The 27,430-nt window shown below is 43.9% G+C and overlaps 3 protein-coding genes across 6 annotated transcripts in view; 2 read left to right on the plus strand and 1 right to left on the minus strand.

The window, feature by feature from the left end:
• Positions 1 to 11,223, plus strand: part of Taok1 (TAO kinase 1) — a 137,171-nt gene extending 125,948 nt beyond the window's left edge. For 2 of the 3 annotated variants that reach the window (XM_005327853.5, XM_078042590.1), the window contains one exon: positions 1,894 to 11,223. In XM_005327853.5, coding sequence (XP_005327910.1) covers positions 1,894 to 2,355 — 462 coding nt within the window. In that variant the 3' untranslated portion in view covers positions 2,356 to 11,223. The remainder of the gene's footprint in view (positions 1 to 1,893) is intronic. The other variant, XR_005726458.2, reaches the window with a different exon arrangement.
• Positions 11,224 to 12,359: 1,136 nt separating this feature from the next.
• Abhd15 (abhydrolase domain containing 15) lies at positions 12,360 to 21,421 on the minus strand. Its single transcript, XM_005327856.5, has 2 exons — positions 20,332 to 21,421; positions 12,360 to 17,929 (listed from the first exon to the last, which is right to left on the minus strand). The coding sequence occupies exons 1-2, from the start codon at positions 21,210 to 21,212 to the stop codon at positions 17,404 to 17,406; spliced, it is 1,407 nt and encodes a 468-aa protein (XP_005327913.1). The 5' UTR covers positions 21,213 to 21,421; the 3' UTR covers positions 12,360 to 17,403.
• A 1,509-nt stretch (positions 21,422 to 22,930) lies between these two features.
• Positions 22,931 to 26,691, plus strand: Tp53i13 (tumor protein p53 inducible protein 13). 2 transcript variants are annotated; one of them, XM_021728132.3, is made up of 7 exons: positions 22,931 to 23,128; positions 23,319 to 23,387; positions 23,612 to 23,653; positions 25,151 to 25,279; positions 25,412 to 25,609; positions 25,694 to 26,258; positions 26,340 to 26,691. In XM_021728132.3, exons 1-7 carry the CDS (start codon positions 23,057 to 23,059, stop codon positions 26,450 to 26,452), a joined length of 1,188 nt encoding a protein of 395 aa, XP_021583807.2. In that variant the 5' UTR covers positions 22,931 to 23,056; the 3' UTR covers positions 26,453 to 26,691. The 2 variants fall into 2 exon arrangements, with proteins under 2 accessions (XP_021583807.2, XP_013215274.3); XM_013359820.4 differs by lacking the exon at positions 23,319 to 23,387.
• Positions 26,692 to 27,430: the final 739 nt, after the last annotated feature.

Consider the following 27,430-nt stretch of genomic DNA (forward strand, 5'->3'; position numbering starts at 1 on the left):
AATAACTTTGTAGTTCACATCTAAATTTCCCCTATTATCTCAAAAAAGTCCCCCACCCCCTCGGTATTGGGGATTGGACCCTGAGGTGCTTTACCACTGAGCCACATCCCCAACCCTTTTTAAAATTTTGAGACAGGGTCTAAGTTGCTGAGGGCCTTGCCAAGTTGCTGAGACTGGCCTTGATACTGTGATCCTCCTGCCTTAGCCTCCCAAGTTGCTGAGGTTACACTGTGCAAGGCAAAACAATACTCTTTACAGTTGGTTTATTTGGATTGAAGCCCAAACAAGGTCCATACATTTGGCTAATTGCCTTTTAAGCTTTCTCGTCTATCAGTACCCTTTACCGTATTTTAATTATGAGTTGAATCATGCACTATAGAAATGTCTAAATTCTGGGTTTGGCTGATTATATCATCATGGTGTCATTTATATTTTCCTCTCTTCTACTTGCTATTTTCTATAATATATTTTCTACAAACTGATAGTTAGATCCAGAAGCATGATTGTATTTAGGTTCAGTTTTTTTTTCTTTCAGTTTTTTTGCGAGGATTTTTCATAAGGGTTACTGTGTACTTCCTTTTGCGTTACATTAAGACATTTATAATGTGTTATCCCACTTTAAGGTAATATTAATATTAGTTGGTAGATTCAAGTGTTGTCAATCCAGTCATCCAATAAAAGTTCTCCTTCAACCTTTTTTTTTTCTTGGTTTTTTTTTTTTTTTCTTTTTGGTACCAGGTATTGAACCCAAGGACACTTCACCACTGAGCCACACCCCCAGCCCTATCCAGCCCTATTTATTTGTTTATTTGTTTGTTTACTTATTTATTTATATTTTGAGATAGAGTCTTGCTAAGTTGCTTAGGACCTCAGTCTCCTAAGCCACTGAAATTACAGGCATGTAGCACCACACTCATCTTCCTTCAAATTTTAAAAACTGGACTTTATTATATATTTTTCTATATAAATTATTTACTTATTTATAATACTTTACAATTTTCCATAATGAATTATGATGGTCACACAGCCACTATTGATTTATTGTACATAGTCTCTTAACTTTTTATGAGATTATCATAGTTTTTTGTTTTTCATTTAAGGGTTGGTTCCATCTGGAATGTACCTTTGTATATGGCGTAAAATGGGGTTCCATTTTTATTGCCCTCTAGATGGTTGGCCAGTTTTCCAGTATTATTTATTTTTATCTTATCTCCACTGAATTAACTAATGTTTTGTTCTGCATATGGGTGTGTATGTGTATGGGTGTATGTGTCTGTCTGTCTGTGTCTGTTTCTCTCTCTCTCTCTCTCTCTCTCTCTCTCTCTCTCTCTCTCTCTCTCTCTCTCTCCCTCTCCCTCTCCCCCCTCTCCCTCTCCCTCCCCACCTCCCTCCACCCTCTCTCTTTCTCTGTCTTGCTGGGGATTGAACTACTCAGGGCCTCATGAGTGTTAGCTGAGTTCTCTACCACTGAGTTATAGCCCTGCTCTGGCTTTAAAACCTAAGTAGGATCTGAATTCATTCTGATTCTGTTTCACCAATCTATTCCTACACCAATATTTATTTTATTTATTAGAGTGACATTTTGGTATCTGATAAAGCTGATTTCCTCTCACTCATTTGCATTTTCCAACAGCTTCTTACCTGATGGATTTAGCAACCATCCATGATAATTGTCTTAATTTATTATTTCAATAGAGGTTATTGCTTTTGTTTTTAAGAACTTGATTTTACATGTTTAGAAATAACAATTATGAATTATTTTATAGTACATCTTGAAATTATAAATATGTATCAATAAAATAGCTTCTTTTAAGCTGAATACTTAGTTGCTTTCTTAGATTTTTAAAAAATAAATTGCTTTATTTTTGCTTCCCTCTCCTAATTCCCCAACAGATTGAAGAAGAAATGTTGGCTTTGCAGAATGAACGAACAGAACGAATACGGAGCCTGCTGGAGCGTCAAGCGAGAGAAATTGAAGCTTTTGACTCTGAAAGCATGAGACTAGGTTTTAGTAACATGGTCCTTTCTAACCTCTCCCCTGAGGCATTCAGCCACAGCTACCCGGGAGCTTCTGGTTGGTCTCACAATCCTACTGGGGGTCCAGGACCTCACTGGGGTCATCCCATGGGTGGCCCACCACAAGCTTGGGGCCATCCAATGCAAGGTGGACCCCAGCCATGGGGTCACCCCTCGGGTCCAATGCAAGGGGTACCCCGAGGTAGCAGTATGGGAGTCCGCAATAGCCCCCAGGCTCTGAGGCGGACAGCTTCTGGGGGACGGACGGAGCAGGGCATGAGCAGAAGCACGAGTGTCACTTCACAAATATCCAATGGGTCACACATGTCTTATACATAACTTAATAATTGAGAGTGGCAATTCCTCTGGAGCTGTCTGCCAAAAGAAACTGCCTACAGACATCGCCACAGCAGTCTCCTCACTTGGTTACTACAGTGTGGGAGCTGAGTGCATATGGTATATTTTATTCATTTTTGTAAAGCATTCTGTTTTGTGTTTACTAATTGGGACGTCATAGTATTTGGCTGCCGGGTTTTTTGTGTTACTGTGTGTGTGTTTTTTTGTTTTTGTTTAACTTTTGGGCAAATTTTGAAAAGGGTAATTGATATTAAATATCTCATGCATGTGGTAAAAAGAAATTGGCTAGATAGAGGGGGTATTTTCTGAACACTGCAGAAATAAAATGCAGCAAAGTGGCTTGAGTCATCACTTGAGGGTATCCATATCCTAAGAGTTTTTGAGAAGATCTAAAGTGTTCTTCGAATTCTTAGGAGCCACTGACAGCAGGCAGCCTATGCTGAAACAAGGTATTATTGGAACACACCTGCAACCCCCACCAAGGAATTTTTTTTGTTAAATTGGTTTGACTTCTCAGCCTGATTTGGAGTAAAAAAGCAGAAATCCACAAACACTAAGGGATAATATTGATCATTTCAGATGGTAGAAAATAACTTACTTCTTTTTCTGAAAGCTTCATAAATTTGTCAATGATTTTTGTTCATTCAGTTGTGCCTTCTTTGTGTCACAGTAAGATGGGGTTGCTTAAAGAAATTACAAGTTGTGTGAGGAATGCATTAATAAACCTGTGAGCCTTCAAAGGGGTGAGACAGTTCCTAGAAAGTTCATCTGATAGGTATGTCGAGCAACCTAGTAAGGAGATGAAGCCTGTATATCCTGACATTTTGTTGCTTATACTGTGATATCTCATCCTAGCTAAGCTCTGTAAGTTTTAAGACCCCAAACAGTACTTTTACTTTGTGCAAAAACAAAGACATAGCCAATATAAATCAAATGCCAGAGGTATTTGAATGATGCCATATTTGCAAACTGCCATCTATTGGAATACTCATCACACTACATAGACAGAATTTGATTATTCCCTTTTGGCTTATGGGATTTCCTGTTTACAAGTAGAATAGTCGATTATTTAAATGTGTAGTTGCCATAGTGATCCAGGAGTCACTGAGCCAATGACTACCAGCTGCTGACTAATCCTCATCACCACTGTAGATTTTGCTGCATATGCAGGTCCTCTTATTTTTTAATTGCTGTTTTTGTTGCTGCAGTACTTTACAAACTTCTAGTTCATTGAGACTTAGTAATCATTTTGGATCATGTTAACATCACACAATAGGAAACACCACTTTCAGAAGTCTCAAGCCTCAGAGCTGAAATACTACTGAAAAGGAACTAGGAGGTTTGCTAAATGAAAAAGAAAAAAAAAAAAACAACAAATAAATAAATAAAAGTAAGTTATAGTGGTCAGGGAATCTCTTGACAAAAGCTAACTTTTTTTTTTTTTCGGGGAGTTGGGGGTCATGTTTTTTGTTTTGTTTTTTGTTTTGTTTTATTTTACAATGAAGGATCAACCCAATGTTGAAAGTCAGATGTTACTTGTTATTCCACTGCTTGTATGGAAGTTGAGTTGGAAGTGGGTGGGGAGCTGTGAATATGACTTGAAGAAAAAAAAAATGTCCCTTCTGTGACAGATCAGAGTTTCTTACAAGTTGATGTCCTGCCCGCTCCCCAGTTATCTTTAAAGACTTGCTGCTAACTCTGCATCCTGCTTTTCATGTAGTCAGAGGGCTCCAAGGTAGAACTCTACACGTCCCTCAAAATAAAACTCTTCACCTAGACCAAACTAGTGACCAAATTGTAATATGTCACTAAAGTCTTGATTTTCTCAAATTTTAAGTCTTCCCTGGGTATGTCAGTCCAGTCTCCAAGAATCCCCCCTTTAGGAATTTCTGACACTGATTTGAAGGTGAACAAGACGAAAAATTAATATTTTTATATAAATCTTTTAAAAATCAAATCACAGTGGAGTTCACACACACACTTCTAGACAGTGCTTTAAGTAGTGCACGATACATTGTCCTCTTCGCCATGCTCCAGATCACCAGTTTTTAGATAAATATGTGTACTTGCTCCATCTAATGAAAAGGACTTTTAGTCTTGATGTTCTTTTTTCCATTCAGATATTATAAGGTCTTTCAAGCAAGCAGAGAAATCTTCCTATTTGGAGGAAAATAATAAGAGATTCAGAATTTAACAAAATGCCCCAAAATATAGAATACCTTTAAACGCACCCTTCTTAGATATGGCCCTTCTCTACTACTGCAGAGATAGAATAGGAAAGCAGATCAGATTTGCATACAAAATTCTTTTAAACCTAAAATACTACCAGTAATACATTTTAAAGTCCAGTTGTGAACTTCAGATAGTCAAATTGAGTCACTTAAGTTCATTGAGATCATATGTACTTTTATAAAAGTGTGATTGAATATTGACTCCCAAGTGTCTATCCTGAAGGGCTTTGTATGTAATTTAATTGTATGGCAACCAGTTTATATGTAGGTTATGACTATACCTGGATTATGCCATTAAACTAATCTTAATTAAAATATGTAGTCTGCAAAAATGATTCAAATTGGTTCATTTATGTTTATGAGATCTAACTTGTGAGGAATCTCATACACGATAGGAATCATCACATAGTGAAACTGGTAACAGGAAAATTTGAATGGTTTTGATGAGCTATCTTAAGGAAAGAGCAAGCACTTTCTGAATCAGTGTGCAAATGTCAACATTTGATCAAATTAACACTACCTCCTCCCTGGTGTTGGTGTTCACTTATATATACATGTGTGTGCGTATGTGTGTGTGTGTGTGTGTTTAAGAAAATTTTAAATATGGGAAATTTATGTAGCATATCAGAGGTTGTAAATGCTATATCTGGTATCCAGAGCCTGGCAGTGAAAGTCTTCTTGTGTTCACCACCTCCCTTTTTTGGGCTAGCATTTTAAAAATGCAAAGCCTCATATACCTTGAGACATTTTATTCCTAATTAGGTTCCCTCCCCTTTGCACATATTTTTTTCTTCCCTTTTAAACTCAATTCTAACCCCAAATTAGAGTATCTGAAAGCATTTTCATTATGTAGATAATGTTAGCTAAAAAATGTTTATATTTTTATTAAGAGCTGCCATTCTTTTGAGGCACATAGTCCTACATTTGAAGTCATACCCACAGGTGTAATATGCTAAGTACCCTAAGTCAAGGAATTATTAAATTGAACTTCTTGGCATAGTCATTATGATTTTTGACTGGACATCATGTAAACATCATTCAAAACACTAAAAAACTGTCCTGGACACTCCCCTCCCACTTCCACCACTTTTTCCTCACTGCCTTTTCAAAAATTGAAAACTCTGTGTCTTTTTCAAACCATAAGGCAGACTTTCTGCTTCTGTAAGTACTAAATGTCTGGCATTTTAAACTTTTATAGAATTCATTGTGTTAGACACTGGAATAATACTGTTTATTTTCACCTGTGAAAAATGACTTTATTGTACTTGAAACACCTCCTTTGCATTTCTCCATTTGTGCCATTCACTAGTGGAAATAAATTGTATTATACCATGATCTACTGGCTTTTAAAAACTGTGTTAAATATGCACATTTTTGGTATAGCTATTATCATTTGTATGTATATATTGTATATACATATGAGTGTCTATATGTGTGTATAAATGGATGGATGTAACTCATACTGTACATTTCCATCAGGGCACTTAAGGTTCTGTTTGTTGTTGTTGCTGTTGTTTGTTTGCTTTTGTTATTTCAGTCCTCAGTTATGGCCAGAATGCATGTGTTTTAAAGAATGTGTACTCTGGGTTGATATTTATGAGAAGATGACAATTTGTGCAGTCTTCTCCTTTTTAATCCCCTCTTAGCACTTGTGTGAGTGGAGAGAAACTTAAGTAAAATATGGACCCATAAATTGCAATGCAGTAAAATTGTTCTGGGGAAAGGGCCAGCTAGTGTTTCTTTGAGTTTATGTTATGATACAATAAAAAGGTAAAGATGCAGAGAGAAATGAACTGTGAAAAGGAAGAACACTGGTGGTGATTCCTCTGCAAAGATGATAAAAAGAACCAATAAGTCACAGAGTCTTTATGTACTTTTTTGCATATTCTTAGTTGTGATACTATTGATCCTCTTCCTTTTTTTTTAAACTCCATTAATAGTAGCAGTTATATATTTTATTGAGGATCAAAACAGCCAAAAAAGGAATTACTACGAAAGCATCTAAGGTACTCCTAAAGCATAAAATCAACAGGAAATGGCCACTGGGAGAGAAGGATATGGTGTGAGGGACTTTCTCCTTTTAGCTGCCTCTTCTTGCTTGCTAATAGTAAGTTCTTTGTGCACCTTCCACCCCTTCTGAGCCACGACTATTCAAGCAGAGATTTGGCCCAACACAGCACCCTTGGAGGTTTATACAGTTATGCATTTTGTCGTATTCTCAAAATGTGAAGTGTCCTAGTGTGTATTCAGTTGGAAAATAATTTATTTAAGGTGTATAAGTGTGAATCTCCTATAACGATGAAAGAAGAGATTCTCATTTTTTAGAGCCTTCTTTAAGGAATAAAGCCAGTATTTGGGCTGTCATCTTTGAGCTGCTTACCAAAATATAGATCATTATTGAAGAGAAATTCTCCATTTTGTTCTCCCCCATCAGACATGATACTATTCCCACCTAGGTATAGCATTGCCTTTTAAAAGGCACATGTTCATTCTTAATTGTTAAGAACTGGAAATTTCCCATCCTCAGATTCTGTAAAGGATGAAGAGTGTGCTGTTCATTTAGCATACTTGCCTTTTAAATGCAAGGACTACTGATTGAAGTCTGTTTTGCTGTGTCTGGTTATGTTAGCTGCACTTTTATGCAATCACTACAGTAGATCTGCATTGGAAATGACTATTAATTTGTAAAGAAGTAAGTTTTATTAAACACTGTCTAGAAAAAAGTGAAGCTGAGAACTCTTCCTCTTTTGTGCATTTGTATTTTCTACTGAGTTTTGGTAGCCCTCTTTAAAGGTGTATTGATTTTTTTTTCCCCTTCTTTGTTTATATTCAGATTTCCAAAATTTCACTTTTACAAGAGAATAGAACCTATTTGGCCTAATGGTACTCTTTAATCATAACAAATATATAAATTATGCACCTTATTTGCCTGTTGTGAGTTTCTTAAACTTGCACTTCCTACCCACCCGAAGATAGATATATTTTTTAAAAAAGAGGCAGAGAATTAAAACTAGGGAGCCATGTGCTTTGTCACCATCACTGTTAATTGTTTCCCAGTGATCCAGACTTTTTGAAATTTCAGAGATTTGTGTGTGTGTGTGTCTGTTTGTACTCTTTGTTTTTAATTATGCAAAGGGTTCTTCTTTAAGTAGAGAAAAAGATTAATCTTCTCAAACTGAAGAATGCCCACTGGACAGTACTAATCTGAACATCTGTAGGTAGTTGCCATGAAAAAGTGAAGTAAGGGTGAGACTTCTGAATGAATGAAAAAGGGTATCTTGATGCCCGAGAATTCCCCTCAAAGTACGGGTAATTCAACCTGCACAGTTTCCTTTCACTCATAGTTTTTAGCAATTGTGAGTGGAAAATCATGTAAGTAGCTGTAAATATGTAGCTAACAATTGACCTAGTTTCTGTATTTTTTTTATTTTTTATTTTTTATCTTTTTGTTTTGTACTAAAGTTATAGGTCTGTGCCAGCTAGAGAGGAGTTGCTGTCATTGCCAGTTGTGGTTCTAGCATCTAACCCTGAAACCATCCTAGGTGACATTTTTAGAATAAATGCTTAAATGTTGTTAAACATGGGGGAAATGAAGCTTAATTATTGGTCAGGTTTGAAATCTTTTGAAATTTAAGTAATTTTATTTAATATAATGATTACATGTTCTCAATCATGAGTAAGGTAGGGAGCCTCCCTCCCCCAGTGGCCATGTTTACAGAGTGTGTCTTGTCTATAAAGTGCAAGTGTGTTAATGTTTATGTAAATTACACAGGTGATAACATTATGGTTTGGGACTGTTTACGGGCTCCTTAACTGAATTTTCAAATGAAACGAACTATACTTATTGCTGGCACATTCATCCCATTTCTGGAACACTTTTCCTATTTCCAGAATTACATATGTTCCTTAGACATTACCCCCACTTAACTTCCCTTTCTCGGATATGCCTTGTAGCCAAGGTATTAAAGACTGGTGAATATAGATGAGGGAAATGCATTTTTTAAAAAATCCATGAACCCTCGATTGTATGCTTTCAGTACTTGTGTTATGTTTCTACGGCAACTTTGAAGTCAGTGGTTTAGAAATGAGATACCAGTGTTAATGAAAAGTGTGTACTCTTTGCTTTTGCATGGCTTGGCTTAGTATCCAAGGTATATTAGAGCCACTTGAAAGCATGAAGACCAGTTATATGGGAATAGGTTTCTATCAGTGGCACATTTTTGCTTTTTCTTAGCCCTCAAATACATTGCCTAGGCATGAACATTATTGTTAGTATAAATTGCACATGGTCATGGAGTGAATTATGTAATTAAAAAGGATGCAGCTGCCAACTGTTTGCAGTTCCTAGCTATTGTGACAGTTTGGCACATATCAAAATACCTAGGGGGTATTGGAACATTTCTAACCCTTTTGGGGAATGTTAAACAGGTATGTTTAGTTTATCAAAATGTTGGCTGCCCCTAGTATATTGCCAGACAGCTGTTATTTGGTGCCCATTCCAAATGTGCTGTTGTCCTTCCTTTGCATTTCACACTACCGGAGAAACCACCACCCTTTCTTCCTAGCACATTTTCTGCCTTTTATTCCACATAAAATGGGAATTGTGCCTACAAAGAGTGCCCCTCCAATTAATTGCACGAGTCCCAAAACAATCCAAGCTGGAGACACAAGGTGGGAAAACATTTCAAAAAACAAAAAACAAGAAGTCCACTTGAGGCCAGTAATTTGTCTGACAAGGTCTTTTACCACATTATCTTGACACTTGATATATGAGCCTATTAGGAGTTACAAGTGGTTTCATAGAGTGAAATCCAACTGAAGAGGGATGTGTGGGGTTTCTATTAAGAGATAGTTATTTTTTTTTTTACTTTACCTTTCCTTTTATGATCCTTCTTTGCTAGGTTAGAACAGGTTAATTCTCCTATTTTTTTTTTAACTTTATAGGGAAATTTTTACAAAAGTGATGGTCTGATGTAAATAACATTTTAAAGTATAGTGCACATAACTTCCCCGGACTATTCAACCAGATTATTTGTAAATGCTTTAGAGTTTTTTAAATTAACACTTGTGTTGCTAAATCCTATTTATGTAAGTCTGCTAAAGTTTTTAACCCACTTAAAACCTTCAACATTTAAATAATGGATGGGTTACTATAAGCAATTTAGCTTTCAGAACCCCCTTGTTTTAGTATATGAAAAAGCCTAATGCACATTCATGAGGTTGGAGAGACTATGAGAAATATGTATAGTGTATATTTTAAAACAGCTTTGCTTGTATTGTGAAGATTTAAAAACAAACTTGAGATTTTTAACATAACTATTAACACAGTTTTAACATAAGTTATCCCACTGGGTTTAAGAGCATCTTGAATGTATAATCCTTTTTGTAACCCAGGTTGGTTTCTGCTTTTATCAGTCATTCAAACATTATTTATATTTTTAGTTTTATGTTCTCATTTCCCTTTGTTTTCCTTAAACAGCATGATTTTTTTGCACATGTAGAAATTTTTAAAGAGAAAGAAATTAATACATCATTTTCTCTAGATTTTCTTCACATCTCTCTTACTTTCTACTAACCCCTTCCTTAAAGGCCATATCACCCCATTTGCATTATTTGTGCAAATGCCAGGGTTGGTTTTTATTTTTATTTTTGCTATTTACCTAAAAAAAAAAAAAAGAAAGAAAATGCTTCAGTCAATTGCCTTTTTATTTAAAAAAAAAAAAGAAAGAAAAAGAAAAAAAGCTGTAACCTTATCATTTCTGAGTAGACCATTGAGAGATGAATGCACACCTGTCATAGCCCAGGACCAGCTTTGGTGGCTAAAAGGGAATGTTTTAACTAAGCAAGATGTTCTTTTCTAAAAGTGGTATCTATTATCCATTCTATTTCAGTTATTCCCACAAGTCAGGGGTCCAGATAAAATGAGGGTTATCAGCTAACTGATATGTTATCATTGAGGTTCATCAATGAATTTGTACATTTCTAGTTCCCTTTGGTGAAGGGAAAAATGATGATTTTGCAAGACCTAGATTTTGGCTTGGTTTCTTGCCTCCTTTTTTGGCAGCCTTCATCTTCTCATCTCCCAAAGCCCTTGAGCCTGTAGGGTTTTCATAGTGGACAAAGGACTTGTGGTCTTTTAAAACTGGGACTGATTTTTTGGTGAGAGTTTATTATGTTGAAAGTGTGGTGATGTTCTACCACTTTACCGATGACTAATTTTGAATATTCACAGTCCTCTCAATTTTTGGACCAAACAGATGCCCACAGTGGAGGCTTATCAAGGGTTGCAATGGAGAAGAAGCCTCTCCCTCACTGTCAGCACCAGCTGGTAAAGGTGACTGTACAGATGTGCATTTTCCTTTTGATAGAAATGGTCCACAGCACTAACTGGTAAGGCTTATTGTACAGTACATTGTCAGTATTCTTCTGGTTCAGCATACCTTATAGTTCATATATAACCTGTATTAATTGTATAGATTGTGCATTTAAAGCTGTTACCAAGTTGTCAGAACATGAGATCGAAAACAAGGTCATATGTAATATTTTGTTTGTAAGTATCCTTTGTATCATAGCAAAGGAAATGTTTAAAAATCAACTGTAATAAAGTAATTTTAGTACACAGAGTGTCTGCTTGGTTTTTTAAAGTAATTTTATTCCTATAAAGATATATTTCAGGGTCAGGTGCAGTGGTACACCCTGTAATCCTAAAAACTTAGGAGGCTGAGGCAGGAGGGTAGCAAGTTTGAGGCTAGCCTCAGCAGTTTAACAAGACCCTAAGCAATTTAGTGAGACCCTGTCTCAAATTTAAAAAAAAAAAAAAAGCAAGCTGGGGATCAATGTTAAAAGCCCATGGGTTCATCCCTGGTAGTAAAAATAAAAAAGTTGTACTTCAAGTTAGTGACTATTAGGCACAATGTTGGGATTACAAAAATGAGTAAAATATGCGTAAGAGTGAAGTACTTGATATAGACAAGAATGTTCTCGTCTAATTGTCTCAACTTCTCTTTACCCAGATAATGAAGTAGGCTATTGTGTTCTGGATGGAAGAGGAAAAATTTGTCCTCATTTGGGCAACACAGAATCCAGCTCATGAGGCTCAAAAGTGCTGCCCTTCCAGGGCCTTCCCAACTTTGCAGTGGAATGAGTTACTGACCTTCCTGGACTTGGAAGGTATTGATTAGAGAATAAGAATCTGATCTGGAAGCAGATTCCTCTTCATCATAGAGGTCTTCAAGCTCTGGTTGAGGATTTAAATAGCATTGGAGAATGGTATTTACATTGCTTTCACTATCATTATATCTTGGCAAACCTTATAAATTAAGGCTTATATTTGCCCTGTCTTTTCATATGGAACAATTAATAAAATGACTGTCCTAGGGTCATTTAAGCCCTTGATGAAGTAGAAACTAGAATCCATATCTCCCAAGTTACTACCTTAGTAGTCTGTCCTACACACAAACGAATCACCCACTGAAAATCTATGTAGGTATCCTTGATGTTCAGGGAGTTTAAAATCTGCTGAGAAATTATTAGCCAGAGCAGGAGGCCTGGTTGTTGAATAAACAGAGCTGCCGCTGGTTAGTGCTCATAGGCCAGGCTAGATCCACAGAAGTGAGGCAACAATCAGGGAGTGCACAGTGTGGGAGAGGCTCTGTTAAACTCCACAGCAGGTAAGCATGGCTCAGTACACAGAGGACTTCGGAAGACAAACAACACGTATTTGTCTATGAAGATTTAAGAAATAACATTCTGGTGTTGCAGGGAGACTACAGTTTATTTACTATTCAGAGGCAAACAAGTTGTTAAACCACACTAGTGATAAACACAGTTGGCTTGCCTTATTATCAGGGAAGGCAAGAGGGTCAGAGAGACTTGCTGCTTTTTTTAAGTTATCGACACAATACCTTTATTTTATTTGTTTTTTTTTTATGTTGCTGAGGATCAAACCCAGGGCCTCACACATGCAAGGCAAATGCACTACCAACTAAGCTACAATCCCAGCCTGGAGACTTGCTTTTGATTCATTAATGTCTTTCATTGTTTTGATGAAATTCCATTTTACCTTAAGAACTTTAGCTCTTCCAGGATAGTTGTGACTAGAGCAAAATTACTCAAAAAAATGGATATCATTTTTTTGTACTGGGGATTGAACCCAGAGGCACTCTACTTCTGAGAGACATCCTCAGTCCTTTTTCAGTGTTATTTTTGTTTGTCTGAGACAAGGTCTCACTAAGTTGCCTGGCTTTAAACTTGTGAGCCTCTTGCCTCAGCCTCCCATTTCACTGGGATTATAGGCCTGTACCACTATCCCCAGCTACTGGTATCATTAAAAAATACTTGGTAGGGTTTTTTTTGTTGTTGTTTTTTTAAAGAGAGAGATTTTTTTTTTTTTTTTTTAGTATTTATTTTTTAGTTTTCGGTGGACACAACATCTTTTTTTTTTATGTGGTGCTGAGGATCAAACCCAGCGTCCCACGCATGCCAGGCGAGCGTGTTACCGCTTGAGCCACATCCCTAGCCCCAGTAGGGTTGCTTTTAATTAAAATCTTTATTGTTTTCCCAGCTTCCAGTATCCAGGTCAGGTCTGTGGTCTCTTGATTCTAAAACCCAAAAAACAACCAGAAGTCTTCACAACTCACCGAGCTTTCAATTCACAGACTCAGATGAGAAAACACCTTGTCCCTTTGTCCTCCATGGTCCTGGGGATTGAACCCAAGGCCTCAAGCATGCTAGGCAAGCACTTTACCACTGAGCTACACCCCAGCCCTGAGCAAAGATCTTGTATCTGATCCAGCCCACCCTCACTTCTTGGCACACATTTTCTCCATGGTGAATGCCAAGGGTGGTCTAACTGGAATATCCCAACATGTAGATTTGCTTTCTGAAGACACTGATTCCATTTCTGGGCACTCAGATCCTCCCACTGAATGTAGAACTCAAGCCTTCCTAAAAATAATCTTTATACATTGTGATAACAAGTGCAAACAACTTCTGATGTTGCTTTTATGCTTGACTGTAGAATTATAGATCTCTACTGGTGGTGGTAGGAAGTTCTACTGAAGTGGCCAGATGTATTTGCTTGTTGAAGCAGGAAGAGAAATTCATGCTAAAGTTCATTTCTAAGAGATGATAACTTGGCATTAGTAAAGGTTTCTGACTGACAAAGGATCTTGTGGTTTGGATGGAAGATGAGTACCAGAGAGTTTCTGACTTGGGTGGTTTTGAGGTTATACATAAAGACAAGATGACACTTCCTGCATCAAGACCACTTTTCTTACAGTATTCAAGTCTTAGAAAGGATATCTTCATTCAAAACAGATGATGCCTTCTGAAAAAGAGAATTTGGTGCTTTGTTTTTCATACTATTATCGCCAGCCAAACCACTCTGGAAACCTATATATAAGTACATAAACTAAATCTTCAGGAGAAATTATACCTTAGCACAATCTTGATATCAGAGGTGAGAACTTAGCAGAACTGAAAGTAACCTTCAGGGGAAGTTGTCTGCTTCCTACATTCTGATCTCCAAGTGGAAACAGGACTTGGTTTCTACTTCTGAGATAATGTCTCTCTGAAGTCTTCAGCTGCTTTTTCCTTTATCATTTGAAGATGTTAATAAAAAGGCCAAAAGGGAGGCAAGCAAGAAGACCTGAGAGGATCTCTAAAGACTCAATACATGAAAATACCAATTCAGTATTTTTTTTTTTTTTTGGTGGTGGTGCTGGGGATTGGGCTCACACATGATAGGCAAGTTTTCTACCACTGAGCTATAACCCCAGTCCCTTCAGTGGTAATTCTTAGAGATTTGTTTTATTGTTTTGCTTCCTTAAACTCAGAACCTGCCATTTTGTTCAAGGGACTACACCTCCTCAGAATAGTGTGCCTGGGTCTCCTCCAAATTCACTTGATTAGTTATTTACCAAAACAGAGCCAATCTGGCTAAATGACAGGGTCACCTAAACCTTTCCTGCTTGAACAGGAACTATACTTTCTTGGCAATAATGAACTTTTCAGCTTTAGTCTTCAAGCAGTGATGGGCAGAGATGAGAGAAATAGCTTCCTGGGATATGCAGTGAGCACATCTGGCCTGAGGGACATAGAGGAAATATGTTTTAGGATTTAGGTAACTGGGGCTTAGGGTCCTAGGAAACTAATGGAACCTGAACTAGAGCTATTCTGACATTCCTCTGAGAGCTGAAAGACTAACTGTACAGTGGTAGAGCACTTGTCTAGCATATGTGAGGTTCTGGTTTCAATCCCCAACGGTGGGGGTAGGGGACAGAATCTAAAAACAAAACTAAAAAACTGTAAGAGTGGGCATAGGTGATACACACCTATAATTCTAGCAACTTGAAGGCTAAAGCAGAAGGATCACAAGGGTTTTGTTTTAATATTTTTTTTAATTGTAGATGGACACAATACCTTTATTTATTTTTATGTGGTGCTGAGGATCAAACCCAGGGCCTCACACATGGTGGGCAAGCGCTCTACCACTGAGCTACAAGTCCAGCCCAGGATCACAATTTTGAGGCCAGCTTCAGCAACTTAGCAAGACTGTCTCAATAAATAAATTACTTCCTTAAAAGGCTGGGGGTGTATCTCAGAGGAGGTGTGCTCCTGGGTTCAATCCCTAGTACCACCAAAAATTATAATAATTATAATTGCAAAGTATGCACATTCCTCTCCTCTGTAAGCTTTCTTGCCTATATAAAAGGAAAAGAAAGAAAAAAAGAAGAAAAAACCTAGATAAATTTTTAAAAAATTAAAGAGAAAGGAAAATCAATTCTCTTGATGAATCAGAATCAGAATCAGAATCCTATGCTTTTTGGTCTAGAGAAACTACCCAGATTTTTGCCACCAAGGAATCATTAAGCCTTAAGGTTTAAAAACCATTTGGCTGCTTCCCATTTTGCAGCCTTAATGGTTGGTCCAAAGGCATATGGGACTCCAGGACCCTAATTAACTGAAATCCCCAATGTACCAGCTGTCAGTAATTCTAGCTTAGCAACCCTTTACCAAGGCTGCGGTTCACCAACGACAGACTGACTCTTTATATTCAGTTTCTTATATTTTTTGCTCAGATATGGTGAATGAATGTGAAAAAAAAAAGGAGTGTGAAGGAGGAGGAGCAAGGAGTAGGAAGGAGGGTGATCATTTTTTCACAACAGAATATTGTGCCTTGGACAATTGAGTTGTATTTCAGTTTAGATTCTTGGAATTCAGAGTCTTTTCTTATTTGGTCTAAAAGAATAAGACTCAGACAAGATTATCCATACATGGTATCAGGGCCCTAGGAATAACTCATACCAAGCTTTGGGTTGTGGCTTTTGGCATAAACGTCTCTTTAAAATTGTTTTGCTGTTTGTGAGGTCAAACAGATGCCCTCTTTCCATTTATAAAATAAAATTGGGCTAGAGGCATGGCTCAGTGATAGAGTACTTGCCATGTGTGAAGTCCTAGGTTCAATCCCCAGCCCTGCAAAATCAGTCAATCAATCAATAAAACTTTGGGAAATGCTTATGAATCTTAACAACTCATGGAACCAAATCTCCTGTAGTCAACAAAATTTTAATGGCCTAATCAAAACCAAGGTGTGTAGATCGGTCTGTATGCCATATCTTATTTTACTTTGGTCTTCGGAATTGTTCTCATAAAATCAAACACCCACTTAGAGTAGTCAGGTTCAGAAAGAAGCCCTTCTGCCTTTACATGGATGGCCTTTTGAATAATTGAGCAGACAAAGCCTGGTAATGGGAAACACTCATAAATCACTGCAGAGTCAGCTCTAGTCAACCTCTTGGTGCTTTGTTTCCTCTGGTTCCAGATTTCTCTCCTGGTTTTAGAAAAGGAGAGGCTACTAGAGTTAGAAAAGGGAGTAACTAACCAGAAATCCGAAGTTATAAGGTTTATACTATCCACTGACTTAGAGAAAGCCCACATCTCAGGGACTCTCTGGAGGAATCCCCTGAAATAGAATTGGAGGGAGCATCTGAGGTGCCCAAGTGTCTGGCTACTTAACCCACGGTCTAGTGGAGCCTTGAGACCAGGGGGTGAGAGCACTTTCTATTCCTAAAATGCCTGTGGGATCACTCTAGTGAGACTTGAAGGCCTAGGCTGGATCCCCAGATCAGCTGCATTCCCAGAAGAAATTTGTGGAACTCCTCTCAGAGACTGGACCTCAGCACACAGGAACAGGACTTCACATTCTCACCCTTGCCTACCCTGGCCAATGCCAATGTTAGCACAGCACTTCCTGCCTCTGCTGACTCCTCAGACTCAGGCCAGCCTGAAGCAGCCAAGCAACTCTGGGAGCCTCTTCCCCAGTTGCTGATGCATGAAGTCAGAGCAGAGCCACAACCACAGAGCACAAGAGGGAAGTGGGACCGAGACACAAACATCCTGTCCTTTCTACATCAAGTGGCTCCAACTCAAAAATCAGTCACTAAGCTGATTATTTATGTGGGACAGAGTGGCCCAATGACATGCAACAACTCATCTTCTGTGTAATCATAGCTAGGAAGGAGGCAGAGTCCATGGACTTCAAAGGTGCTTATGAATTTGATTAGCACTGGCCAGGAGGAGCAAAAATATGTTTCTCAGAGCCTGGGCAGCAGTTCTGCTCATGGTAGTGAGCACAGGCTTGCTGGAAGTTCCATTTCTTTCCACAGACCAGTTAAAAAGACAAAGGACAGAATTGGGAGCAAAGAGCTGCCCTGTTCAGTCCTTACCATCTTTTCTTGACTCCACCATGCCCCACTCTGTACTTCCTTTCAGGACCAGAGGCTTTCCTGCCCTGGCCTTACCTTGTATATGATCTTTTCCAGCTAAAGATCTCTTCCAGATTGTAAGAGGGAGATATCTCCCTCTTTTGCAGGGCTCCCCAGCGACGCCGGCCCCCTAGGAATGATGTTCGGCGCCTGTTCAGCCCTTTCATTTTTTCTTCCATTCGGAAGAACTCAGTCAAGGCCCTAAAGGACTCCAAGATGACATCGTGGCTCCAGGCTGGTAAGGGCTCCTGCCGCAGGAAGCCACAGTGGCCTCCATGGCGACTAAGCAGCAAGAAGAAGTAAGGGTTGCTGTGGAAGAGTTCGGTGGGCAGAGTGTGGTCTGGGGGCCCACACACAGGGTCATCAGCACTGCAGATGCACAGTACAGGCACGGCTGCCTCGTCCACATCCCGGAGAGGGTCATTGCGGTCCCAATAGGTATCCCAGCTAATGGGGAAACTCTTGGTGTGGCAGAAGAGGGTCTCCTCAAACTCTCGAAGGGAGCGGCTCCTGAACAGCTTGCTGGTGTCCACTGTGTCTTCCAGGGCTGTGGCATACCTGGCAGCAGAAGTTAAATGGGGAAGGAGGAAAAGAAGAAGAATCAGGGGCTGGGGTTGTGGCTCAGTGGTAGAACACTCACCTAGCACGCATGAGGCACTGGGTTTGATCCTCAGCATTGCATACAGATAAATAAGTAAAGGTATTGTGTCCATCTACAACTAAAAATATTAAAAAGAAGAAGAAGAACACACCAGGCAATAGCAGAAGTTGCAGAAGAGCAGTTTACAGGACAGATTCTGGCCACAGAGACGTTTTGACTATATAGTGCTTTTAAAAATTTCCACTTAATGGCCACCATTTAAAATTAGGCTATATTGCAGCCAGGCACAGTGGTGGATGCCTTTAATCTCAGTGACTTGGGAGACTGAGGCAGGAGATCACAAGTTCAGAGCCAGCCTTAGCAACTTACCAAGGCACTACACAACTTAGACTCTGTCTCAAAATATAGAATGAAAAGGGTTTGGGATGTAGTTCAGTGGTAAAGTACCTCTGAGTTCAGTCCCTGGTACAATAAATAAAATTAAAATTAGGATATATTGTATAACATGCTGATTTCTGGCCTCTCAGGGCAAATAGAAAGATCTGGTTACATGGGCTGAATATTCCTTCCTGTGTCATAGTGCCTGCCAGGCCTGTCATTCCCTGCATTACCTGTCTAGTCCCTGTCCAGCCCTAGAGCCAGCATTTAACTTTGCAGCTGCTGATCTACATGAACCACTCTCATCCTAACATCAGCTTCAGCTATCTCCAGGGAACTTGTTATGAACTGTTACCTCTTGGACCTCTCCTAGAAGAACTCACTGGCTCAGACTATCCAAAATCAGTAGGTGACACCCTTCTCCCTAATCAATTGCATTTTTATTGCACTAGTTGTTTTTATATTTTTATACTAATATGATTTTCTGGTGACAAATCAATGTGACCTTGGTCAGGAACATGTGGGACAGGTATTCCCAGAAAGTACTAAGTGGCAGAAAAAGCAACTTGGAGTGTGATTAATTTACTGAGTGTATTCCCAAATAGGGGCCTGAGACCAACTGCTTTGGGGAAAGAGACAATATTGCTATTTCTAGCTCCTTGCAGGGGGCCTTGGGTCCTACTAAGGAGGCCAGGATTGACAGTTCAGTCCTTTGGGTGATTCATCTAGCCTTGGCTAGTTGAATTTAGACATGTATCTCCTGCAGACATTCAAAGATGTTTGCACTGAGATTTCAGGCCCAAATTTCCATGGAAGAGCAGTTCCTAAAGGCACAGTTTTCCTCTACACTTCCTTCCCTCTGCCCTCCAGCTGGTGCCCAGGGTTGGCACTGGTGATGGTCATTTTGGAATGGAAACTATGGCAATTAAGCCAGATCAGAGCACATTACCCCTGGACTGCACCAGCCCTCTGAGTTGCCATGGCAGCACTTCTGGCTGTTTTTCAGCTCAGGGTTTGACCTTCACCAAATAGGAGGCAAAATGGGGAAAAGGAAAGAGATCACCTACCCAATTCCAGCCCTTCACTTTTCTTTTTTCCATTTAATGATTGGGAGGTGATCATTAACCCCATTTGACTGAAGGGGAAAGTGAGTCTTAAAGGGGTTAACTGACATGGAAATTCAGAATTTGAACCTAAGCATGTCTGAGACCATATTCCAGCTCTTTCTGCAACAACATCCTGTGGCCATAATGCCTTTGATCTCATTTTGCCATCTCCTAGAAAAGACTGGGAATATCACTCAGGCTTTATCAGTGGGAAGTTTCATCTGTCACCTGTCCAGCCCTAGAGCCAGCATTTAACTTTGCAGCTGCTGATCTACATGAATCACTCTTGTTGGTTCATGGTTATGTTCTCCTTTTGAAAATTTTAAAAAAATGAATATTTTTTAAAAATGTAAAATTAAATGTTGAGTACATGCCTAGGACATTTGTCAAGTCTAACAAATTTGAATAAATCAAATGCTGCCATGTTTCTGATTTCTGTCACCTCCTGGCTCGGAGACTGTAAGTAAACATTCTGGAAGATAATGGATTGAATTGCTTTCAGAGCCCTCTTTGCTGATCTGTGGGCTATGGGCTAAGTGGTAAATGTCGGCTATCACCTCTGCTTACCCACAGGCGAGGTGCTCAAGTTGCTAGGACACCTGAGGAGGAAGGAGATGTAGCAAGGGGCCCGGCCAGAAGTCCCTAATCTAGCAGTGATGCTCACTGACGCCATGAGGCCACCTGTGGCTTTGAAACTTGCTTCCCTGGTTCTGACTAGACATGGGGTTTGAACAGCTTTGGAACATGTGTAAGAACTTTGCCCAAACTGGCCCACATCTATTCCCATACCAGGCAGAACACCCTTCCACCCAGCCTGTTAAAGACCTCTATTCTCCTCCTGCCCTGCCTGCCCGTCTAGGGTCTTCATTACGAACCTGCTGAGGGCGATCTTCTGGTGCAGCAGGAACCCGCGTTCGTAGGGCCAGGGCAGGCCGGCCTCGAACCATTCTCGACAGCGCAGCACTGGCGAGATGCAGGCGGCGCCTGTCACGTAGCTAGAGGAGCCGCACTCACCCAGGTAGGACAGCAGCAGCGCCGAACCTGAGCCTTCGCTCACCGCGAACAAGGGGGCCGCCGGGTGTCGGAAGCGGATGTAAGTGACCGCCTCCTTGAGGTCCGACGGGTCCCCGAAAGGCTGTAGCCGGGGACTCACCAGAGGGCAGCCGTGATGGCCGCGGCGGTGGAAGATGACCGGGTAGTAGCCACGCTCCAGGGCAAGCAGACAGAGGCCGAGTACATTACGGGTTAGGCGCCCCCACGCATTGGGGATCACCAGCAGCACAGCTGGAAGACCCCCAGTGTTGGTGATCCGGCGGCCCCGGGGGCAAGGTCCTATGACCCAGTCAAGAGCCACTAGCCCGTCGTCCGCCAACTGCAGGTATTCCCGGGCCAGCTCAGGCCCGGGCCCTACGGGCAGGACGAAGTGGCAGAGGGTCTGCAGGTGTGGACCAGAGAGCCAGGAGCGCGGGCCGGGCTCCAGCGCAGCCGAGCGCCTCAGGGTGCGCAGTAGGCACTGAGCCAGCGCAGACGGCTTACAGATGAGGCTGCACCCGCCGGGCAGCGGCTCTCGTCCGTCGCTGAACTTATCTGCGGGGCCTCGGCTCTTCACCTCCTTGTGATCGTCCTGAAATAGGGCCCCGGGCAGGGTCCTCGCTCCGACGGCGCGCCTCCAGGGGCTCTGGAGGCGAGGGACTAGCAGGAGGAGCAAGGCGAGCGCCGCCAGGAACAGCGCGAGGGCGGCGCTCCACGGCTGCATGGCGAGGCTGTAGAGTCTCTGGCGGGCGGCGGGCGGCAGGCAGCCGGGCAGTCAGTCCCCTCTGCGATCTCCCCCCTCTGCGATCTCCCCGCTCTGCCCGCGGCTCCGCCCGGCCTCCAGCGGCTGCCCAGGGCCCTCCCGCGCCGGCGGGCGGGCGCGCTTCGGATTGGTCGCAGCCCCGCAAAGGCAGCCAGTTCGGGTCGAGCTCCCCTCTCCCGCCCCCCACTCCCGCCCCCAGCCCTTTGTACAGGGATTGCGACAAGCAGAAGCAGAGGGTGAAAGGAGTTGGGGTTAGAGGGAGGGAGTGAGGGCGCGCCGGCGAAGCAGGAGGGACTGGGGTGTTAGTAGCAGAGACCAGGGAAGACCCGGAGGCTGAGACTTGGGGGCCGGGGGCGAGCATCCTGCTCCGGTCCTTCCATCCCATGAAGTCCGTGGCTAGCATGGGAGACTGGTCTCTGTGCCCTCGTGGGCTGTCGTTGAGGAGCTGCAAAAGCGAGAAGTGAATAACTCGCGGCTCTAGAGTTCCTGCCCGCCTGCTGCAGCTGCGCCCAGAGTCACCGAACACCCTCTCTCCCTTCCTTGGCTGCGCTTTCTGACCTCGGTGCTTGTCTCGGCCCCGCAGGCCCAGCAACTGCGCAATCACGCGGCAGGGCCGGGGATACCGCACCCGACTGGAGAGGGCCAGGGCCAGGGCCAGGGCCAGAGCCAGAGCCAGAGCGGCCGTCGAGTCCTGGACGAGAGTTTGCGGCGGGCGGTTGCTCCTTTCCTTACGGGCAGCAGGGCGCTGTCCGATTGACGACCGCGGCCCACCCGGAGCGAGGTTCCTTGAGAGCTTGGCCTCACATAGAGGAAATCCTCAATAACGTTCCCCAGGAAGAAGAAACAGGCCCAAGCCTCCCCTAATAAGTTGAGGAAGAGGCGAGCGAAGGGACACGGCGAGGATAGACTGGAGTTCTTCATCAGCCCAACATTTGACAATTACTGGCGGGAGGTGGGGGGAAGAAGGTCCTTGTACGTCAGGGATATGTGAAACAGCTGAAATAACCTTTTTTTCCCTTTATTTCAAAGTTTTGGGCAGGACACCTCAAGCCCCACACTCTACACTCGTCCCTGTCATTCCTCAAAATCCTGAAGAGCTAGCGCCCTGCTGCTGGAGAGGTCTGCAGCTGTTTCACATCACCCCAGTGTGTCTCAGACCGCCGTTGGGCGAGATCAGAGAGGGATGGGGCGAAGGTGGAGAACAAAGCAGCTCGCGGGCTAGCTGCGGCCTTCCAGGGCTCCTGGAGAATAGGGGCTGAGACCCCTCGAGGCTCCTCCGGATTCAGGCCTTATTTTCAAGGTCGGGAGTGGAATGGGTTGAAGACGAAGTTCTAGAACCGGGATCCTCTCACTTCGGCAGCTCGGATTTCGTGATCCTGACTCTTCCAGCTGCAGGTCACACTTGATGAGTGTTAATTGGGTTTTCCCACTTCCCGCCCTTTGCTCCGCTCCAGGATCCCACCCAGGCACTACTGCTGCGCTCCATGGGCTGCAAAGACGCGTCAGGACGAATCCTCCAGCAAGCGGGAGGTGGTCTCCGCCCGCCCAGCGACTTGACGCTCTCCAGCTGCGCTCGCACACACAACTTTTCCGGCTTCGGGTGTAGGACGCGTGCGCGCACTCCTGGTTGCTGGGGGCGGAGCGGGGGCGGGGCGAGGCACGGGCGCGCGGTCGGGGGTGGAGGGGGCAGGACAGCGCGCGAGCCCGGGATCTACGTGGGCGCGCGGGCGGCGCCTGGGCGCCAGGGCGCTGGGGCCGAGTGGGCTACGCGTTTCCTCGCTGGCCCAGCGACTGGCGGGGCCCGGATGGCGCCTCCTCAGTCTTTGCCCAAGTTGCTTCTCCTGGCAGCCCTAGCGGGATTCTTGGGTCCCAGCGAGGTAAGGCGACCCGCTCCTGGGCAGGCTTCGGCTGGGGTTCTCAAAGCGCTTTGCAAAAAAGTTCGTCCTGGAAGGGTGGCGCTCGGAGAGGGGAGTAGGAATCCTCCTCGCCCAAACTCCGGGCCAGGGAAGGGAGAGAACTGGGCCCTCGCTGAGGCCGACGCCCCAGCTCTGCGCCTTGGATCCACAGGTGGTGGCTGAGACGGTGGAGGAGGCGGGAGCCCATTGTCCCGAGGGCTTGTGGCCTCTGCCCCCACAGGTAGGAGCCCTGGAGGGCCGAAGGAGAAAGGGATGTGAAGAGGTAGCTGCGCTGGCCTCTCTGAACTTTCCACGGTTACGCTCTTGGGGACCTCTGCCAGTTCCTCCTGTCTTCAGTTACCAATTTCTTCACCCCAGCACGGGGCCTGGAGCCTACTGTCCCCTCTCCATCCCGCACACGGAGTCTGGTAGCTGTTCTAAGCTCTCTTCTTTCCCCATGTGTAGGTGTTACCAAGAGTGACCTACACACAGGTGAGACCAGGGCAGGTAAGTACAAGCAGGGGCCGGCCCATCCTTGATCTCTGCACCTGGGGACAGCTGAGACTCCTGCAGATATCCCAGCTTTTTCTACTCATGAGCTCCATTTCTTACCACTTCCTGCAGAAAGAGGCAAGGTTTCCAGTTCCCCATCCCAGGACAGAGGGCAGAGAGTGAACCAGGCCTGGAGTCCTCTGCAATGCTGTCACAAATGTTGCCAAATAGCTGGCTTTGTGGCAAGTGGAACTCTGAGGGTAGCAGGAGAAAATCCACCCCAACTCCCCTGTGTGACTGGGAGGTCTCCTGACTTTCTGAGCTCCAGTTTTCTAGAAGAGAGGGTATTAATTTTGTCCCTACCTGTAAGGAGTGAATGAATACTGTGTGATAGCACTTTGGAAGGTTCAAAGTTGTGTCACTTAGGAATGTGTCTCAGATTAGACTTCCAGACTGTGGGTTCAGCTTGCATGGCTGTCCCTGTCTTTGCTGTCACTGGTCACTCTTTCATTAAGTCATTCATTGTTCTGAACCTATCAGTGGCTTCTTATTTCCTGTTTTATCAAGGCTATGCTCCCCTGCCTGATTTCTCGGGCCTTAATTAATTTAGCTTCATCTAAGTTACATGTCTTTAGTTCCTTTTAGTCATGTTGTTCAGTCATGTTACCCACCACTGGTGGTACCTTTGCTCTTGTTTATTCTCCAAACCTGGACTTTCTTGACCTGAAGTATGCAGCTCCCTACCTTCCTGCTATCCATCGCAATCTATCTTCACATGCTAGTGCTGGTGTCGCCTCTCCCTGAGACCTTGCCTGATCATGTCTACATTTTTTCCTTCATTCCCTCTGAATCCCTGTAGTGCTCATAACCTGTCTCTTAATTTAACAACAAACTACTTCGAGTTTTGTTAGTTTGCTCTTTCATTGGCATTAGTTGTTTCCCTGAGTTTCTCATAAATTCCCCGCAGGCAGAATCTAGTTCTCTTTTGGCATCCTCTACAGCATCTAGCACAGTGCTGAGCACCAGCTCAACTCATTCAAAAAATAATGATTGATGAAATATTTTTATCCTGAGATTGTGCACCTGCTGTTTGCATGTCTTGTATTTGGTTGCTCTTGGGAGAATGTATAGATTGGATTAATAAATAGAAGACTTAGTCTTTATTTGGGGGGATGTTTACAGGCAAGACTGGGAATCAGTAGAAGTATCATTACAGCTACAGAGAAATATAGCTAAAGAGTATGGTCTGAGTGTAACAGGGTAGCCCAGTCTTGGAAGCTTAGAGGCTCAGCTTTGACTGGTGGTATTTGGTGGAGAGGAGGGATGAAGGGAACACTTAGTCTGGAGTACATACCAGGTCCCAAGGCTTTTTGCTCTTTCCTGGACTCTGAAAGTGAAAGGACCATTGGACTATCCTGGGAGTCGCTTTATAATGGTCCCAAGGATGAGAAAACTTGTGATTCTCTGGGAAGGACCTGGGCCTGGCTTGATGTCTCTGTGCCTTTCCTCCAGGCTGAGGATGTCACCTTCCTCTACCACCCCTGTGCCCACCCTTGGCTGAAGCTCCAGCTTGTCCTCCTTGCCCATGTTTGTGTGGCTAAGCCCTCGCTTGCTCCTGACTCCAGCCTCACTCGGGATCGGGTAAGTGGTTGATGAAAGATGGTTGCCTGATTCTGGCAGAAGGTGCAGCCTCATGTGCAGGGAAAAGAAAATTCAGGGGCATCCTTTTTCTCCTCACCTTCATCTCAGATCTAACAGATACCTCTTTCATAGCCCCTGATGCTGACAGTATGGGGGATAGCACTGGAGATGGCATGGGTAGAACCAGCCTGGGTTGCCCACTGGCTAAAGAGGCGACGGCGGAGGAAGCAGAGGAAAAATGTATGGTTCCACTCTGACAACCTTCCTGGGCCTTCTCCTTTGGTGACAACCCCCAGCACAGCAAGGCTATGCAGGAGAGGGTGTGTGCAGGTGAGGGGTGCTAGGCCCAGGCTTGGTTGGGGGTGGGGTCAGTCTGAACAGGGCAGCGGTGACTACTATCTCTTCTCCCCTTAGGCCCCAGCTTTGGCCTTTGCTCTGCGGAGCTGGCGGCCTCCTGGTACAGAGGTGACATCTAGAGGCCCAAGACGGCCTTCTCTGAGGAGTGCCAAGAGGCGGGGGCTGCGTGCTGTCCTTGGTCTTCAGCCCACTCCTTCTGGCCTGAGGATTCCCTTTGCTTCTACATGGAGCTTAAAGGCCCAGCAGCCCATTTTAGGAAACCCAGGTGAGGGGAGTAATGCTCTTTCTGTGTCCCCTGTCTCCTTGCTGCCTGGACAGCCTGGACAGCCTGGAAGCAATGCCAGCTCCAGGACAGATGCTCACATACCCAACAGGCAAGGCAGCTCAGGAGGCTGTGCCTGCCCGAATCAGGCTTCCCCAGCCCCTCGGGCAGCAGGGCCTCCCCGGGTAGCCCGGGGCCCCACCCCACGCACCGAGGAGGCTGCCTGGGCTGCCATGGCCCTGACTTTCCTGCTAGTGCTGCTCACCTTAGCCACACTCTGCACACGGCTGCACCGAAACTTCCGCCGGGGCGAGAGCATCTACTGGGGGCCCACATCGGACAGCCAGGACACAGTGGCTGGTAAGTTATCTCCCCACCCACCTCCCAGCAGGCCTCACCCCCAAAGGTTCCCTGCCTTTGACTGCGCTCCGCTGCCCATAGCTGTGCTGAAGCGGAGACTGCTGATGCCCGCGCGCCGGGTCAAACGCTCTCGCCGGAGACCCCTGCTCCCGCCCACGCCGGACAGCGGCCCAGATGGGGACAGCTCTGACTAACTTGTCCCAGTGCTTTGGCTGTGGCCTGCGGGCTCCTCCTCCTGCTGGGCGGCTCCTACCTCTGCCACGTGGGCCAAGTGCAGGGCCGCCCCCTGGCGGCAAACAGAGCGACCCTGCCTATTCATTGCAGAGGCTTCGCTTCCTTGAGGGGTTGGTTGTGGGGAGCAGGGTGGCCAAGGGAAGAGCTATTTCTGCTCCATGGCCTAAACTCCGTTTCTAATTAAATTATTTTGTTAGAACCCGGAGTTGAGCCTGTGCATCCACCAGACACAGCTATCCCTAGGACACTGGCCTATCTCAACAGTGATTGAGAAGGGGCTTCATTAAAATAGGGTTGCGCGTGGGGAGGCACATTTGTAATCCCAGAAGACTCCCGGAGGCTGAGGTGGATCATAAGTTGAAGAGGGCGTTGCTAAATTGCCACAACTTAGCAAGGCACCCCGCAATTTAGCAAGACCCTGTCTCATAAAAAAAGGCTAGGGATATGGCTCAGTGGTCAAGTGCCCTTGGTGTAATCCCTCCCCACACACACAAAAAAGATTTGGCCCCAAGCAACTGGCATCCCCTCACACATGCTAGGCAAGTGCCGTTATCACTGAGCCACAACCCCAGCCTTTTTGTATCAGGGATTAACTCGGGGCACTCGACCCCTGAGCCACATCCACAGCCCTATTTAGTATTTTATCAGAGACAGGGTCTCACTACTGAGTTGCTTAGCACCTTGCTAAATTGCTGAGCCACAACCACAGCCCTATTTAGTATTTTATCAGAGATAGGGTCTCACTGAGTTGCTTAGCGCCTCAATAAATTGCTGAGGCTGGCTTTGAACTCATGATTCTCCTGCCTCTGCCTCCTGAGTTACTTGAATTATAGGCATGCACCAACAGTGCCCAACTGCTCCTAGGCATAGGCTTTTAAGGGTTTAGTGGGTGTCAGTATCAGTTATGCAAACATTATTTCCAAGCTACTCTTCCAAAA

Source organism: Ictidomys tridecemlineatus, chromosome 3, assembly GCF_052094955.1.
Source record: "Ictidomys tridecemlineatus isolate mIctTri1 chromosome 3, mIctTri1.hap1, whole genome shotgun sequence".
NCBI classification, from domain to species: Eukaryota; Metazoa; Chordata; class Mammalia; order Rodentia; family Sciuridae; genus Ictidomys; species Ictidomys tridecemlineatus.

Coding starts and splice junctions, on each gene's coding strand:
- Abhd15 (XM_005327856.5), bottom strand. CDS start 21,212: ATGCAGCCGTGGAGCGCCGCCCTCGCGCTGTTCCTGGCGGCGCTCGCC. Junction 17,930..20,331: donor CAGAAGATCGCCCTCAGCAG/GTTCGTAATGAA, acceptor TTCTGCTGCCAG/GTATGCCACAGCCCTGGAAG.
- Tp53i13 (XM_021728132.3), top strand. CDS start 23,057: ATGGCGCCTCCTCAGTCTTTGCCCAAGTTGCTTCTCCTGGCAGCCCTA. Junction 25,610..25,693: donor GCAGGAGAGGGTGTGTGCAG/GTGAGGGGTGCT, acceptor TTCTCCCCTTAG/GCCCCAGCTTTGGCCTTTGC. Junction 26,259..26,339: donor CAGCCAGGACACAGTGGCTG/GTAAGTTATCTC, acceptor CGCTGCCCATAG/CTGTGCTGAAGCGGAGACTG.